Source organism: Leptosomus discolor, chromosome 5 (genome assembly GCF_034619465.1).
Source record: "Leptosomus discolor isolate bLepDis1 chromosome 5, bLepDis1.hap2, whole genome shotgun sequence".
NCBI lineage: Eukaryota > Metazoa > Chordata > Aves > Leptosomiformes > Leptosomidae > Leptosomus > Leptosomus discolor.
The window spans coordinates 24,230,444-24,249,290 of NC_141395.1; the positions used below are offsets into that span (position 1 = coordinate 24,230,444).

Consider the following 18,847-nt stretch of genomic DNA (forward strand, 5'->3'; position numbering starts at 1 on the left):
ACTCAGTGTTTAAACCACCTGATGGAACAGGGCGTGCAGCATCAGTGCCAGCCAACATGGTAAGGACTGATGGAGCTCTGCAAGGACAGTTTGAACAAGCCCAGCAGCCACAAGAACATAGAACGTTGCACTGAGAAAGAAGTTCCTGGTACTGTTGAAGGAATGAGGGTTATTTGCCAGCCTGCTGGCGCAGCGGCAGGAGCAGCAGAGCCCAGGGCCGCTGGGCTTGAGTGGCTGGGGGCTGCTGCTTCTGCCCGGCCGGGAGCCCTGTGTGGGGACACGCCACGCTCGGCAGGGCTGCCCCTGCCCATGGCAGGCACGGCCGGGCAATCACGAGCAGCATCGATAAAATGCCAGGAGGCATTCAGCTGAGCTATCCCAGCTACAGTGCAGCCACTCCAGCTGGAAGCTTGTTCAGTGGGAGATGAGGAAGGGAAATACGACTTACGACATGGCGTTTTCGAAGCAGGCGCTCTGGCACCCAGACTCCTTGCCCAACCAGGCCCTGTGGTCTGGAAACAGATCAGGGTGAACTTGGGTGATGAAAGGGAGAAGGTAGATGGAAACCTGCAGCAGGTAAGAAAGGATCCTTCAGGAAAGGAAAATAATTTAAAGCAATTATAATAATGCTACCCCCTCTACAGGGCTGGACACAGTCGACGAAAGAGCAAACAAACATGAAATTAAAAAAAATTTTTTTTTGTTTTTTAAGAGAATATTTTGGTTAAAATGCAGAACCAGGAAAGACATCAAAGAGATCATATTCCCTGTGTTTGGGAACAGCCTTTGAAGAAAAGTTGCTTTGGAAAGGAGGCAAGAATGGTGGTATTGGGTCAGATCAGGGGCCCATCCAGTCCAGCATCCTGGTGTTTGACAGTGGTGAGCTGATGCCTGGCAGAGACGAGGTACACATATATACCAGGTTTTCTCCCAGAATCCAGGAATTTGTGACTTAAGGACACTCCAAGTGCAGAGGTGATACCTTTATTTTTAACAGAGTGGGTTTTTTCCCCAACAACCCTCTTTTTCTTCCCCTGTGGCTTTGTCCAAGCATTTTTGAACCTTTGGCAACTTTTAGCATCCACATTGTCTTGTGGCAAGAAGTACACAGCTGAAACCATGTACAGTCAGTATTTGTTTTAGCCTTTCACTCACACTAGCCTGAGCACTGAATTTATGAAGACGTGGAAATCCTTCAGTTCCTCTGTGGAACATTCTGACCCCAAAGATGCTCAAACGACAGCAAAGAGAAGGCCAGCTACATCTTGGTGGCTCTTATCCTACTAAAACGTTTACTTCAACTTTCAAATAGCTGGACAAACACACCCGAGTTTCAGGCAGTTCGGTTGCTATTTCTAGTTCACCACTGACCACTGTCTGTTTTACTTCAGGTAACATACTGAGGAAACAATACTATGTTTTATCTGATATATTAATCCACACAGAAAGCCCAAGCCTGCTCCCCTTGTGCTGTTCTGGGAAATGCCAATTAGGACAGAAAACTATATCCTACATGAGAGGTATCTGTGGGTACAAAAGTCTTCAAAAGTTAAATTTCTGCTCTTTGTGCTTAATGGTCTGAAATGTCACGTATTGGGGTGCCCAAGCACATCACCTAAATATTGCCATTGATGCTGCCAGTAAAAGACAGCAGTAAGCCCTTACATGTCTACAGCAACGTTTTTACTTGACCAGGAACATAGTTTTAAAAAAGTGCATCTCCTGATCATGCCTCTTCTTGCACGCGCACGCACGCGCACACACACACACTCTCTCCCTCCCCCTCCCTGCTTTGCTCTGCATTGCACAGGACTCTCAGAGCAGGCAAACCGGTTATCCCTCGGGTATCTTATGGCGAACTGGTTCTCTCTTAAGACTGAAGTGAAAACCGCCCTATAATTGCTCATGGGACCTGCCTGCAACTAGTCCGAGGTAGCCCCTCAAATACGCGCTGTGGAACATCACATCCTCCATGCCACCTGCTTCGCTCTCCAGATGCACTCTACAGAGTCACCCCACATGCCAGCGCAGGCAGTGCTGCTTTCGCCAACATCTCCACTTTCATGCACTCTCTTTGGTCAGTTTGGAGGCAGAGAGCAGCGATTTCCCTGTTCCACTAGCACTTGTTTAATCCCAGGAACATGCCATCAACGCCATGGCTATTAGGCACTGAGGAATGCAAGAGGAAGGGTTAGTACTCCTCCTCCTCTGCAGAATTCTGTACTTCCCATATTTTGGAAGAGCAGTGCCTACAATGTTTTCTTACTCTTCTCCATCTGGAGAAACAAAATGTCTCCTCCCACTCATCATCATCATCCCCAGTGAGCACAGGTCACTGACAGTGAAGAGCATGCAGGCAGGTTTCACTTTTTTTTCTTAAAGAGCAAATGTGAGAAGGATGGATACATTGCACCTGGAGTCACCTGTGCATGTTGAAATGCACAAATAATGTGTGCTTGGCTTAAGTTAAATCAGAATTCTATTTAAAACAGAATCTTGAAACTTGACATCTACAAGTTTTTAGGAGTTGTACATCTTAAATGCATAGACCCACTGAGGAGAAACACAGGCTGCACATATTTAATGCGGCAGCTGCCACAAGTCACCAGTGATAGGAGTAATAGAGCTTATCAGATTATTCTTTCTTTTAATAAAACTTGCTTTTTATTCTGGAATAACTGATTAGCTTCAGTAGTTAAAAGAACATTAGTTAAAACAGCTGAAGAGATAAACTATTCAAGCAAGTTAAGCTGCAACATAAAATGTTACAGAATATATATTTTTAAAGATATTTTAACTTCATTTTCTCTTTTTTAGAATATTGTTATAACTTCAAAAAACTGTCTGTCAAGAACAACTTAGTTCAATTTTTAATTATTTTTATTTTTAGAACAGGGAGGTATCATGAAGTACACACACTCAAATCTAAACAAATATGGCTTATTAAATGTAACTAAGAGATGCAAAAATACAAGGCAATCCATTAATTGTGCTGTCCTTTTGAACAACTTATTCACTGACATGTAGTAATTAGGGAGCACGGGAATATTTTGGAAACCAGAACGAATTTCAGACATGACAAGAGAACACGTTTCAGCGGCTATTAGTGCCGTAAAGAGGTTACTTCTCTTTCACCAACACATGTACTCCACTTCTCACTCACCTTTCATTGCATCTAAAACCCAGCATGAGCCCTTCTCTATTACTAGCACCTTGCTGATTTCCAAGAGAAGCAGGTAGGCTTCGTTTTCTTTTGGATTTGACTTTTAACACAAGATTTGGTGGTCCTAATCTTTTCTCAATTATGTAACATCAAAATAATGCCAAGAACAAATACCAGCTGCACCAGGGAGACGATACAAAAGAGAATTTCAAGGGTATCAAAACATCTGAAGTCCCAATTTCCCTGATTCACAACACTCTCTCCCCTCCTGCCTCCACGAATAAAGGAGACACTCTTTAAAACAAAATCAACAACTACGTATTGAAGTCATCTGCCCTCCCTCTTTCTCCTCAGTGCAATTAAAGGCATGATGCCAGCTTTTCAACAAGGAGCCTCGTGGCTCTGGCTGACCCATGTCTTACTCTTTCAGAAATGAGCAATGAAGCTCAAAGGTGGCATCTCAAGGGAAGCCTCGGAGCAGGACACAACCAGCGCTCCCAATATCTTAAACACAGAGGGGAGGCTAGCCAGTGAGAAGTTGCCTTTTCAAAGTTTACTGCGAGCAAGTTTATCACAGCGACGCGAGAGGTCTGGCACACCAACAAGCCACAGGTAACATCAGCATCCCTCCCAGCCCTGGCCCCGCCGAATCCGCAGCTGAAACCACAGGCACTCAGGGACTTCAGAAAAAGTCGGGCCATTTCAAATACATTAAGCATACTGCAAGTAAGGGCAATTCTACAGCTTGCATTAAAAGTATAAACTCGTTTTATTTTTGCCAACAACCTATTCTTCTGTGTTACCCAAAGAGACGAGATCTCCCTCACGGTTAACAGGGTAAAAAAGTACTCACAGCTGCAACCTTATTTCAGCAGAACAGCTTACCAACCCAGCACAGCATGACCTCTTCCTTCACAACACTATCTGTGTCACCCTCCGCTGGCCTGAAAACCAGACCTGTGTGGACAACACGCAACACCAGGCACCACTGCTCCAGCCCCCACAATTTATTAATTTCAAGGCAAGAGTGAAATACTTTTTCAAAACTATTTGAACAAAAAAGCTTCAGTCTCAAAGATAACGTGATTTTTCTACACATATTTTCCTCTCTCCAGTAAAAAACATTTACGCTGCATCGTTCTTATTATCCTTACTATCATCTTTCAGTGAATGTCCATCTACAAATTCATTAACTTTTTTGAGACAAATCATTGGCATCCTAATCTTCTGATTCCCATGAAAGACTCACTTTCGAGATACAATTGCAGCTGCCCCACACTGCCAGTTACTGTATCATACACGTCTTAAAATTCTGTAATCAGCATCCACCAGGTGCCGTATCGCATTCAGCACACCACAGTCAGTCAATACAGACATCCCCAAACACACCAAGGCTGGTTTTGTCAAATGTTTTATTGAGTGTAGACATCTGGAGTACTGTAAAACATGCATTATCTGTAGATTCAAAAAGGAGCAAGCCACATTGTCCTCACTGTCAAACGTGTCAGGCTTGGCATACATGATGGAGATTAATGAAGTATCATGAGAGTAATATGGTTCCTGAAAAGCTTCTACAATTTGGAGTAGGGTCTTAATCGTTTGAAATGCAAAGCTGTTCACATTTAGTGAACTTGCATGTTCGCTGGAGGTGCCATATTTTAATTCAGAACAAACAAGAATAATTTCACTGGGGGGAGGGGAGGTTCCCTAGGTAGAAACTGTATGCTTTTTGTTTCCAGATATTCCATCCTAAATAAAAATTCATATGCTTTTTGAAGCAGCACAGTTTATTTCTGAGCCATGAACAACATCTGATATTCATTTCTTCTTGGGTTGTTGAGGTGTATTAAATTTAAAGAAGATAATATCTCCATCCTCCACTATGTAATTTCTGCCTTGTTGTCTGTATTTTCCAGCAGCCTGTAAATAGAACAGACAAAAGGAAAACGGGTTATTCCATTAGACATTTTACAGTATTTCCAAATTGTAATTATTTAAATATATTTTGGTAAAGAAACAGTACTACTGCAGCCTCAGAGCTGGACAGCCACAATACTGCTGTTTTGACATAATTCAGTTTGACATACGTGTAAAAATACATACAAAAACAATTTAACCTCCACTGAATCGGTGATGCTTAAATGCCATCTGCATTATATAGTGGTAAATCTGTAAACCCTGGCAAGTCTTAAGAGATACAGGAAACTAAACAACTCTTTTTTTTTTTTTTTCCCTCCCCCAGCTTTCAGGTTTTCTTTTTCTTCATCTAAAAAACCTGCAGATCGCAAACACTGGCAGCAGGAATCTAAACCAGTACTGCTGGAAAGCATGATGGGCAACAGTTTGCATCATGGCTGCATGGTTATTGAACTGGTACATCAACTACTTCTGAGCGGCCGGACAAGCAAGCACTGTCAAAAGTAGAGATGGGAACACTATGCTGAAGTCACAACTGTACACGCCTCGTGCTTCGAGTAGGGCTCTCTCTTCTGCTTGTGCCCAGATAATGAAGGACTGAGGAGCACAAAATACAGGCTCGGTTTTTCTGTCAGAAATTTCCTTTAGAAGAAATTTGCTTCAGAAGGACAGTTATAAGAGCAGATAGGCTGTGAAACCAGGATATAGGAGAAGACCAAACACATGAAAAGGAAATTTGTTATCAAAATGCTGTACTTGAGGAGAGCAGAAAATAGGCAAGGAATCTATTAAATATCAGTACTCTCTGCATTACAATTTATTATTATATTTTTCTATCTTTATCTCGTTGTAATTAAACCTAGTATTATAGGGGCTACAGAGAAGCTGTGACATTAGGACTGACAGACTGGGCGGGAGGTGGTCTGCAAAAGCATTTATCTTGAAAAGTGATCTACAATATGGAAAAGTTGAGAGCTTCTGCTTTAGTTCAATAACCATTCCTGTTTTGAAGTTTTCTCTTGCAGGAGAAAGTGCTCCCATGCAAGACCTCACTGTGCCATTATTCTCAATGACACTATCACAGTGGTGGCATGCTAAGATCCCATTACAGGAAAGCTGTTAACTAATGACCTTAGTTGCAGTAGAACAGATCAGATTAATGGTACATAGTTAACTTAGACACCTTTCTTTCACAAAACCTGCTCTGTAAAGCAATGTATTTCCCCATATTGCTGTCTAGGAATTTAGAGGCTCAATAACCTTGTTGCTGTCATTCCTTATTTAAATGTTGTCACCGGTGATGCTAGCCTACAGAACATTGCAGATAAAATAGCCTCAACAATAAATATATAGTGCAATAGTAATTGACCTTATCCCATAAGATGCTATCGATAAATAATAAATAATACTTTGCAAATGTTTTTATGTTCCCCCTCCGGAAATCTGTTTAGACTATAAAAGGTTTACTTTCAAGTAGACTTACTAGTTCTTTCCTTTGAGGATCCTAATAATGCTCAAAGTCAAGAGTAATTAGACTAATTGATGGCATAAACACTAATAAAACAGTGCTGTAAAAATCATCAGCAAGCGTAAGCTGCAGGCACAGGTACAGAGACATCTTACAGTTGGATACGTTTATTACTCACAAATATTTGTAGAAAAAACTGACCTTCACAAAGTAACAATGTGGGGGTTTTTTAGCACACTATTGCACGCTGTCAAAGTGGCATAGGCTCCTTTCATTATACATTTTGACACACTAATGCAAGTTTATGTATTTTTGTTACCAGTTTACAGTTAATTAAAAGTGACAGTGTTCCTTTAAATTCTCTAGAGACCATTTAATCCATTTCCATTGCTATCAGAAACACTGGTTGAAAAAATCAATACCCATTTGTGAATCTTGAGTATGTATTAAACAAGACACGTCTAACCAGTTCATTTGCACTTGAAAGCAGCCATCTGTAGAAGCCAGCTTTGCCTAAGCAGATATGATTGCTAATAATGTGATATCCCTGTAGACTACAAAGCCCACACAGAGCTATTCAGTGTATAGTTCACAGCACTGGCATTAAATTAGTTATGCTGTACTGGTGTTAGACACACACAAAATCAAACTTAAAAATCGATCAACTTGATAACATACAAAGCAAGCAACTCCCATTACCACTGTTATTTCGGTTGACTCCTAAAAGCTCCCAATTTTAATTTTGGAATTTACCAGCAATATAAAAGTAATTAGTATTGTGTATAGCATGAAACATTGTATTAAATGCAAATTAGAAAAGACTGGAGTAATATAACACATTTTTCTAAGAGCAAGGGTTTTTTTAACCTTAATTTAAAACTGAGTAACAACTGCAAATAGGCTTGCTTAACGGCTACTTCAAAACAATAAACATGTAATCATTTAATACAATTTGAACATGGAAGCTTGATGTTTAGAATCTCACATTGTGAAAAGCAAATAAAAATATACAAGCAAAACACTTAACAGATTAATTTACTAGGTATTAACTGATGTAGCTTCTCAGGGAAAACACTCATATTTGAGCATTGAAAACTGTTGCTAGCAAAATTTGAATCTTGGTTACATAAAGTGGTTTCTGACTGCAGAATATTAGATTTATTTATAGCTGTGGTTTCACTTTACAACTACAACTACTACTTCCCTTTTCATAAGGCAGTTCACATGCCGCAACGAACCAATTATACTGGGATTTTTTTTTCCCTCACTTCCTGGGGTTCAAACAAACCTATTAAAGTCCCGCTGCTCAGTATGATCTTCCTTAGTGATACCACTGAGAATAAGCTGAATTTGAAATCATAGTTTTGCATACCTTTCAAGCTATCAAATAGCAAACAATAAAGCTGAACCTTTTAAATTCTTTAACATATTTTGGTGTGTAGGAACCTTCAAATACTGACTGATTAAATCAAACTAATGTGCTTTGTAATTGCAATTTTATAAAATACAAATCTTAAAACATGAAAAATGCCAAATGAGAAATCAAACGCGTATGAAATAAAGGGAAGTTGCTCTGCTTAAGGAAGGTGGAAACAATGCAACAGCAACACAGAGAAGCTTTTCTTATGACATATATTTGCCACGTACAAGTTCATTTCATATTTAATAACTTCAAATTAGACACAATTTGTCAGCTAAAGGAAGGGCACAACTTTGGGCACCCAATCAGTCTCTGCCCTCTAGTGTTGAGAAAGCAGATAAAACTCTTAATAGAAGTCTCACTACAAAGAAGCGTGAGCTCAAGAAAAAAGTTTTTCATTAAATAGCTTCACTGTCTATTCAGTAGGTAGTGGCTAGGAAACTTCACCTATTGTAACATATTTTCATGGACTACATACAGCTATTACTGGCACTCTGCACAATCAAAGTAAGGCATGGCATTTCTGAATAAGACATCAAAGGGCGATTGAATTAAATACTGAAATTACGAATTTTAAGATTCTAATTATGTCTATCAGAGCTTAGGAGTGGAATCCACCAATACTTAAAAAAAAAAAGGGGGTACATTTTTATAATATACTATTCTCTTAACCATTTGCATCCAACATTCATAATACCTTCACTGCAAACTCAAAACAAGATGACACATTATTAGAAGAAACAGATTTTCTGTGTTTCTTGCATTTCCTTTTAGAGGTGTTTCAAAAATTTGCTATCTCATCTTAAAAATTTGATTTTTCAAAAGCAAGTTCATTTTAAAGCTTATTAAATTCTGAACACTAACATGTAAACAGAGGAAAAAAAATTAGCATAGCATTTGGTTTTAGTGTTGACATTTAGTCCATAAACTGTCATACCTTGGATACTGAAACAGTTGTATTCCTGTTCAGTAAGTTGGTGTATTTGAACTCTTTCTTAAGTAAAAGATGAAAACAGATTTTGGTCTATTGCTTGATGTGACTGTTAAGATTTACTTAGCATCAAGAACTTCTTCCCAGTGAAAAACAGACTTGAAATGGAAAAATGGCACATATGGAGGAAGGGAGAAGAAAAAGATAGGGAGCTCACCTTGACAGCAGCTTCTGAACCTCCTTCTTTAAAATCTTCATATTTCATTACTTCAGCCATAATGAATCCCTTTTCAAAATCTGTGTGAATCTTCCCTGCTGCCTGAGGAGCCTTCGTCCCTTTCTGTCAAAGGAAAGACCAGAAGAAAATTAATTGCTTTTAAGAAGATTGATTGTAGGAAAGACGTTTCTCCTTTTTGATATGCTTCCAGGATCTGCTGAAACTTTGTTTCATATCAGTTAAAATGTCAGGAATACAGTTGGGTAATCCTCAATATTGGGACATACAGATAGATGCCTTTGCCACAGATAAACCAACAGATATTAAAGGAAAGCTTTGTTTTTCCTAACAGGTATCAGCAGCAGTATTGATTTTTGAAGCTATGATTGTGTTTTGTCATGAGATTCACTTCGATCCCTAGCTCTCCACACAGAAAGTGAGGAAAATAAAGATTTTTAAATAACTTTAAAATCTGAATTACTCAAGACTTTTACTTGCATCCAAATAATTTCAATCAAATGATAACATTCATTGGCGAAGACGTTTGTAATCAAAAATGATTTATGGATCGCAAGCCATACGCATTAGCTTATTTTTATTTCAGAATAATTTTAGTAAGTCTAATGTAGAACAAAATGACTGTTCTTACCAAAAATCACTAATAAATAAATAAATAAAAAATCACAGCCAACTATTGTAAGATAATGTAAGTTTAGGGAACAGAGGAGAATGCATTATAACTGCATGCTTTAAATTACAAGGACATACATTCTGTGCACATACAACCATGGAGAGAAATTTGAGAAATAATGGTGACCTAAAGGCTGCTTAATAAAGCATGTTAAAGTGCTAAGGAGTCTGACACTGTAAAGCACAGTTTTTACAATAAAAGATGTATTGGGTTAATATGGCTACTCACTGATGCTTACCTGACTAAATATCTTTGCACATTAAATCAAAGATACTTACAATCAGTCTTAAGATAAACCAGCTTTCAAATTTTCTAATAAAGCACAAGCATTTCTCAGACTGAAAACAGAGCAGTTCCAGAATGTGCTTTTAAAAACTACGGCAAGAAGCAAAACAACAAAACTTCTGGTTTTATATTATTTTGGTAGCCTTTGAAAAGGCTAAAAAAATAAAACATGCTTTTAGGAAAATCAGTTTAATGTGCTAAAATATATACACAAACATCAGTATTAATAAAAATATAAATTTACTGGAAATTATGTTGATTAATGAAAACAAATTAATTCAATTGAATGAAATTAAATGCAGCACTGAAATTCACTGCACAGCACTAAACACACTGATGCAAAAAAAAAAAGCTTGATGACAGATTTACACCTCCAAAAGTGGAATTTTTAATTTTTAAGAAAGAGTTTGTAACTACATGCATTTCAAAATATTTTTCAATACTAATCTTTAAAAACCAACATATTTACATTCAAAGGCAAACGACTACAGCTCAGGTCTTACTGTCCTCTGGGAATAAATTAGTAGATCTCTACGGCTATAATCATTCTACATCAATATTTAAAATACGTAACATAATTTTAGGCATTACATAAGTTCCCAGATAAGCATATAAAACTACCAAAATAAACTAGGTCTAAATATTAACATCAGTAAGAGACCTGAATTACTGCACACTGATTTTAGCTTTTTGAGCCCAACTGTTTATCCATGAAGAATATAATGATGTTATATTGCTTTTATTGCTGAAAATGTAATCCGAGCAAAGCAAAGGAGGAATGAACCATCCGCAACCCAAACAAACTTAGTGAATACAAAATGAAAAGCAACATCAATTTCACTGCAGACAAACCCAGTCACACAGATTAAGCAAGCACAATACTGGTACGTCTTATCTCTGACCACAGGAGGAGGGTAGACAGATTCTACAGGATGAAGAAATTCAGACTATGTAATAGGCAGAATCAATTGTTACCTGCCTCAATCAATGCAGCTCCACTTTCACTGTTCAGCAGCTCACAAATAATTAAAGTTATCCTGGACAAAAACCTCATCTGTAATGACTAGCTAACCGCCACCATGACAAACTTCAAAGTCAGTGATATCAATCTGAATTCAATAGTGTGGAACTGGATATAGCTGATGAATAAGTATGAATCTTACCCTGATGGTCCATGCACGCACTTCATCTGGGCCTGCAGTGAAAAAGTATTCTAGTTGGAGTGCTGCATATCCAGCCTTAATGATCTTTGCTAAAGCACTGAAAAAAAAAAATGAATCCAATTCATTCAACATATACACATAAAACAGCTAAATGCCCCCAAGTAATCAATTTACATGGGAAAGACATCCTGTATTTTGAAGACACTGGGTCTACTTTTAAACACAGCAATAATCGCAGTAGCCCTTTTCTTTGAACTCCCCTCAGAAGAACTACTTTTTTACTGCAGAATCATAAAGACAGTGTTTTGATTTGTTTATTCAGCGGGCTACAGAAATATGGGATAAATTTAAGTTACCCTATCAAGCAGCACTTTCGGTCTCATGCAATTTTCAGGACTCCAGGTCATGAAAGCATAACTGTTTGACTGAAATCCAATATTGAAACAATTTATTGTAGTTCCTCAGAAAAATTATGGCAAAATTTTCTCTACTGTCCCTATTCCCCATGGATGACGAAACAGTTTTGGTGATCATTCCTTCTCAAAAATATACATAACTAATACCTATGTTATAATTAAAACACTGTACAGAGATGACAGATGACAGTTAAAAACTTAATTTAAAATAAATCTTTTCACTCTGTCTCATGGTAAAGAAAGGAGAAGATTCTCTCTTTATAATGGTAATTACTCTGTCATTTATTATTCTATCAGCGCAAGCAATTAAATTACTGCAAGGAAATAGTTGATAATAAAGTGTAGGGAAAATGAATGCTAATTAACCTTTGTGTCATGTTCTCTTCCAGATACTTCTGTTTCTCCTCAGCACTCATATCTTGCAACTTGAGTTCCAAGGCCCCACTAAAAGGAATGACCAAAGCACCAGGGTCGTGCTTGTCCACCCACTCTTTAATTTTTATCAACCTGTAGACAACAAAGGGCACAACATTATCTTGTAGTGCATGCATGGCTGTACCACATTCATTATTATCAAGTAGCACATACATATTCATAAGAATTGCACGGTTTTATGATGCCATCTTTTTGTGTATTGCTTTCCAAGGTCAAGGCATTAACAGGCAGCAATTGCTTCAGGTGTACTCCATTAGCATTTCACTGTTTCTTGGTTTCTGTTTGGCATTTAATCTATCAGAAATAGGCAAATTTGAGACAATAACTAGGTTTTTGGTAGAGGTTAATCTAAAATGCTAACTAAATAAAACTTTGTAGATCTGTGGACATACATTTTTCTGAGACTTTCACGTGTGATATTTATCAAATGCAGTAAAACTAGGGGTCTTCAGTTTTCCCTCTGACTTTTTTTTTTTTTTTTTTTTTTAAAAAAAAAGCATCTCAGTGGCTAGGGTGGTGGATATTAGCAGACAGAAAAGAACACTACACTCTGTAAACTCCTAGATAGCAAGCAACACCCAGCTTTTTCTGGCTATTGATCTTGGGAGTATGCCATAGCTAATGAATAAAGGGCCGCGTTTCTACCAGTTTCTCCTACTTTTCTGCTATCTACCCAGGGCAAAGCTTCTAGGTATTATACTATTATTATTTTTAATAAGGAATCGAATTTTCTATTTCTCTTCATCTTCCACAACTGGCAGCATCAGTAATAGTTTGCTGTACAACTGATACTATTATTTTTTTTAGTTAAATAAAACCACAAATTTAGAGCTACAAATTTATTGTGTTAGCTCAATATCCTACTAAAATTAAGAAAAATCTTTGCAGCAATAGCTGATGTTTAAACACAGGCATCATATTCATGACTGCAAGTACTATTTATTTTCAGTTTAAGGGAGACATTCATAAATTACCTGTAAGGAGTTCAATACCATTTATAGGGCACTATTTCTGACCACGTGTGAATGGTAAGAATGGCAACTCTGTATGCTCAGTGAGAAAACACAAGAGGCACAGAAATACTTCTTACTGTATTCATCTATGTATCATATGTCTATGTATTCATATAATATATCATATTATAATGATTCTTAGGAACACTAAGAATCAAAATACAAAATACAGTACTTTGGGTGCCATAGATGTTTCAGACCTGAAGCACCCATCATACAGCACAGGGTTTTATGCTCGCTGAGCTCTTTTTCTTAGTCCTGCTAATCTCCAAGATTTAGACTAAGGTTTTAACTACTATTATTCTAAAGTGCTTTGAAACTGTGGCCTCCAAACCTTTAAATAATCAATGCAAATGTCACTTCAGAAAAAAATGAACTGAACCACAAGTTCATCAACACACATTTGTCAAAGAAAATAGCAGGGGATCAGAGCTATTATGAGATTAAGTGCACGGCCCACTGAGTAGGGTTTTAGATGGGACAAAGAATATAAAAGTTCACTCAACAGTTTTCACACGTTTGTTATATAAGTCTGGTCTTCTATCATTTACTTATGTAAATACCCCATCAGTGGTTTTCAATCCTCATTATACTAATCTTTTTTCCCCCAGTTATCCAATGAAAATATAGTCTGGTATCCAGGACTGATACTGAAACACTATGGCCTTCAGAAATGTCTGAACTGAAATTCACAATTAAGGTGCATTTCTGAATGTGACGTGTGACATTTAACAGCACCTCTAAAATTGGCATTTGTAGTTAACTAATTTATTTTGGCTAACAAACTGGATAACAAAGTTCAGAGCTTACGAATGCCAACCTTTCACCGAAAATGTATCTAGAAAGGGATCTGCTATTCATAAGTGTACTTCAACATCTGCGCATACACCCTTTTTTAATACACATATTTTTAAGTAAGTATCTAACATTGGTCTCTAGACTAATTAAATAATGTATCAAGTGAAAGACAGAATGAAACACACCAACTTGAAAAACTGAAATGAGCTTGAAAATAATGTCAGAAATCGGATTCAAATTCTGTTTGGCAAATATGGTCATCATAACTAATAAACTAAGAACTATTGTGGAACAACAAGATAAGAAATAATTACTTTGGCTAAAACACCAATTCAGAATAATAATAGTCTTAGACTGTCATTTTAACAGCTTTTCTATTGAGTCCTTAGAGGGATTATTTGCATTCCTCAGGTATTCTATTGTACAATTCAGATGAATAAAGACTTACAAATCATTCCTCTACCGCCAGTGTGAGACTTTGATCCAGTGAATACACCATTGTACCTTAACTATAATTGGCAAAAAACCTGACAGTGTAGAGCATCACAAGCTTAATAACAAAGGAGAATATCTCAAAGTGTTGACAGATGATCTTCATAATGCAGGAGCAGAGCTGGTACATTTTAGCAATAAATGAGCACTGAGGTCTAAAGGTCTCTGAAGTGACTGACATCAGACCTGCTACAGCCTCACTAAAAGAATAAGGTACTGCATCCCACTCTGTACAGACAGTCGGGTTCTCTGCCTGAGTCTTTCACTTTTGTGACTTTCAGTATCACAGGAATTACTAAAAAGTACCAAGGAATTCCCTTAATGGTCATCAAAATAAAGAACACAAAAAAATAAATACTCAAATATAAATACTGATATATTTTTAAATGAAATTTTCCCCAAAGCAAAAATGCATGACTAACAATCAAGAAAGTAACAGTGCAAGTTTGCTTCCCTGTTAGGGATAACTAAGTGTGCTAAACAGGACAAAATTCTCCTACCAAATGGTAACAATTAATGTCAAAGTCTGTTTTATTTGAGCACATAATTTTTCCATGGAAATGCTGTATGTCTGTAAAAGGACAGCACTAGTACACTCATTTGGGCCTTTGTTAAGATAAGCAAATCCTGAAGTATCTCTCCATTATTTCATGCTATACTTGAAAACGAATGATGAAGGGTATTAAGGGCATTGGATTTAGGCTGAGAGAAAAGACTACTAACACTTAAGAAAATCTCATTTTTTTTAAAAAAAAAACCAACCCACTAAAATGTAACAAAATTAGAAGTAAAAAAAAAAAAGTGGAACTGGCAGAACCAATGACCAGGATTAACAGCTGCAACTACTTTAAGAAACAAGAAAGCACTCAAGATGAAAACCCTTCTTGACAAAGTAAACTGAAAAATAGGTGAAAACAGTGTATACACTAAAAGAATTAAAAATATCCTCTTTCCTAATTAGGTTTTTAAAAATGCCATTATTAGTAGAGTTAAAACCGAATTCTGATTATAAAATGTAAAGCAGAAAGAAGAAAGGCTTTTTCTAGTACTACTCAGTAATAACAGCAAGGGATCTCTTGGAGCTTCTCTGGACAACTGACAGCCTTTCCCTATTGAGGTGGCTTGGTTCTTCCCTCCAGGTAGCCCTATGGAGAAGAGGAGTGTGCCAACAGCAACTACAGAGGGTTCCTGAATTGAAATTTGATTCTATTCACCACAAATGTACAAAATAGCCTTTCTGGAAAAAAAAACAGACTGAAGAGACAGCAAGACAACCATTCATTCTGTGATGGCAAAAAGAAAATGTTAAATAAAAGTTGAATTGAAAACTTGGTTAAAAAGACAACTGTGTAAAAACCGGGCAGAGGAACAAAACCAAGACAAGAACAAAAATGGATCTGAACAACTTGAATGAGGGCAGCACTCAAAATTCTGACCAGGGAAAAAGGCCAAGAGGAATTAAGATGCTCACTTCCACCTAACACTGTTAGTGTTGTCTGATAAGGAAGGACAAAAGCATGTCAGCATATATACTACTAACTCAGAAAAAACCTATGGAGACCGAGATGTTTTCTTGCCACTACTAGATTCCAAAATTCAATGAAGGCACCATTGATGGGCATTCCTCTTTTTAACTCTGCATCAGCCTGACCAGGAAAAAGTAAACAAAATAAGCCAATGACTTCAAGTGCAGAAGTATCAGGACAACTATCAGAGAGTTAACTCCTGATGCTAAAGCAGGATGCAGAACAGACCTTGGAGAAAGTTTTAAAAATGAGGGCACTGACTGAGAAGGCCAGTAAGCAAAAAGCACCAGAAAGGGAAATTGTGCAGAAGGGAGTGCCCTCCCTTTAAAACAGTGACGGCTCCTGAGGCAGAAGAAACCAAAACCTGCAGACAACCAAAATAAAGAGGTACAAAAGTTGCAGAATGTACATCAACTACAAATCGATATTTGACAGACTTTCACACGAGAGATCCAGCTGGGAACAGAGACAGAGTTCAGATGGAAATCAGAAGTAGTGATGGAAGAGAGAGGCTGCAGAGAGAACTTAAGCTCAGTGGACACCTGCAAGACAAAATGATCTGAAAAACTGACCCCTGAGAAGAAAGGTGGTTTGTGAAAGTATGCTTTTGTACAAGCAAGACCAAAAAAACCCTCTATCTAACTCATGGAAGAGAAACAATTGTTTTTCTGTTCTACATCTGAACTACTAGTGGAAATCAGCACAAGCAAAACAGCATGGCAGGGAAGAAGAAAATACGAGGCAGCACCACAAGAAGGAAAGAAACAAATGTAGATAATGAGGTAAGATAAAACAAAGTAATCATAATGTACAAAAGACTGAAAAAAGACCAACAGAGAGGAGCGAGAACAAGAGGACCTAGCAATTCCAGCAGGCTCTTCCTGTTGGCAGTTCTGAGCAACACTGGATTTTTAAAACCTTCCAGACTCAATCTGTTTAGTGCTTTGTTCCCCACTGTTAAAAGTCTTCCATATGTGTAGCCTAAGCCACCTTTATTTCAATTTAAATGCATTAGTTTAATTGAGCCTATACACTATAGACTGGGAATACACGCTCCCTATTTGTTTACACCAGCATTTTGCACAATTAAAAGCTGAGGTCTTTTTTGTTTCGAGCTATCCTTGTAAACCACATATTACTTCTAACCTTGAACCTTTTTCTGGACTCTCTCCAATTGGTCTAAAACTTCCTGGAAGCACATAGGACCTAAAGCACTCCTCAGAGCTCTCAATAATAATGTCTTACAAGCATTAAAAATAGCTAGAGGATTAACTCACACATTTGTCAGGTGATACTCCTGTTTATAAAACCCAGTATAGCATTTGCTTTTTTGTGACAGCACCGCAACATTATCTCATGCTCGGTTTATAACTTACTATATGGCCCTGCTTGACTAGCTATTCTTAATGCTATATTTGAATAGCTGATTATTCCTGCATAAAATCCTTCTCAGAAGTTGCACCCTAGTTCTTTTTTTCCTAATGATTTCTTCCATCTCTTGAGATGCTCCTAAATTCTAATTTTGTTCTACACATACCTGGACATCTCCTAGTTTGGGGTCATCTACAGATTTAACAAGAATGCTCATCATCCAGCTCATTAATGGAAATACGTTACAGTATTCAACCAACAGCTGCTTCTGCAGATCTCATAATGAGATATTCTTCCACTTGGAAAGTGAACCACTGATAACTATGCTCTATGTATTATCTTCCAAGCAGTCTTGCACACTCAACTTCTAGTAGTTTTCATCTAGCCAATATTTCCTGTCTTGTTTATCAGAATGTTGTAGGGCATTGAAACCTTTAAAGGCTTTGTAAAAATCCCAATATAAAGTATATTTTTTCACTATATGCAAGACCGTTAAATTTATCACAAACAAAATATTAAGAGTCATCTGACACAAGTTATCTAAAATGATGATAAATTAGGCAATGGTTTGTTGCGGGGTTTTTTTGCCAGGTCCCAAAACATTCTTCTATGAGTACCACTAGGTCTAGTTGATTTGGTGGGATGGGAGAGGAAGATCTAATTTACCTAAGCATCAGGACTGCGTGACACAGTTCATAGGTGATGTCCTTCCCTGCTGTTCTGTTAGCATGCCCAGACTCCACAAAGATCAGATCCCACTGTTCTCAGTGCTGTACGTATATATAGATATGTATATGTATTTCTGCATAAATAAGAAACATTCTCAACCTCAGTAAGCTTCCATTCCACATTTAAACAATCAACAAATAATGGAATGGTGAAAATGATGAAACCAATGTATATGATAATTTTGTATTACAAAATAGGTCAGTGGCAGAAGTTAAGAATGGGAAGCAGAATGCACCGGTGGTACTCTGCTGCAGCAGATTAAGATGCTGTAACTCTTGGTGTTACCTGCCTTTTTTGGGGTATCCCTTTCTTCTTGCACTACATAAAGAGAAAGGAAGACTAAATAAGAAAACATTGAAGAATAAAAAGATACTTTCTTCCCCACCATGACAGTTTGCTTTTTATGAAGACAAATCTACAGAAGGTTTGGGAGTACCTGTTACTGACCTAGGCCATCTCATTTCAAATCACCACTGACTTTTACAAATTTGGGTGTTTTTATCCACCATTTCCAGACAGCCAGGAGGAACACAGAAATCCTTAGATTTCAAAAAGCCTCTTCCCACTCCCCTACCTGCAAATACGTTCTAGTAACACTTCAGAACAAAAGCACTGCCTCCACATGCTGGGTTGCACCCTGTCCAGGAGCCTCCTCTCAGCCCCTCAGGACAAGAGCTTCAAGAACTCAGATCTTCATTTAGCCTGTGCATCCTGAATGCTTTAAGTTCTTCGATACCTTCCTAGAGTCCAATGTCTGTATCCCCTCCAGTATTTACTCACTGAATCCAGATGAACCTTATAAGAAACCAACA

General features: G+C 37.7%; 1 protein-coding gene across 1 annotated transcript in view; it reads right to left on the reverse strand.

Moving 5' to 3' along the window:
- Positions 1-4,558: 4,558 nt before the first annotated feature.
- OLA1 (Obg like ATPase 1) overlaps positions 4,559-18,847 on the reverse strand; it is a 105,570-nt gene continuing 91,281 nt past the window's right edge. Inside the window, exons 8-11 of the mRNA XM_086465429.1 lie at positions 12,038-12,178; positions 11,256-11,352; positions 9,117-9,239; positions 4,559-5,083 (exon numbers count right to left, since the gene is read on the reverse strand). Coding sequence (XP_086321555.1) covers positions 4,982-5,083; positions 9,117-9,239; positions 11,256-11,352; positions 12,038-12,178 — 463 coding nt within the window. The 3' untranslated portion in view covers positions 4,559-4,981. The remainder of the gene's footprint in view (positions 5,084-9,116; positions 9,240-11,255; positions 11,353-12,037; positions 12,179-18,847) is intronic.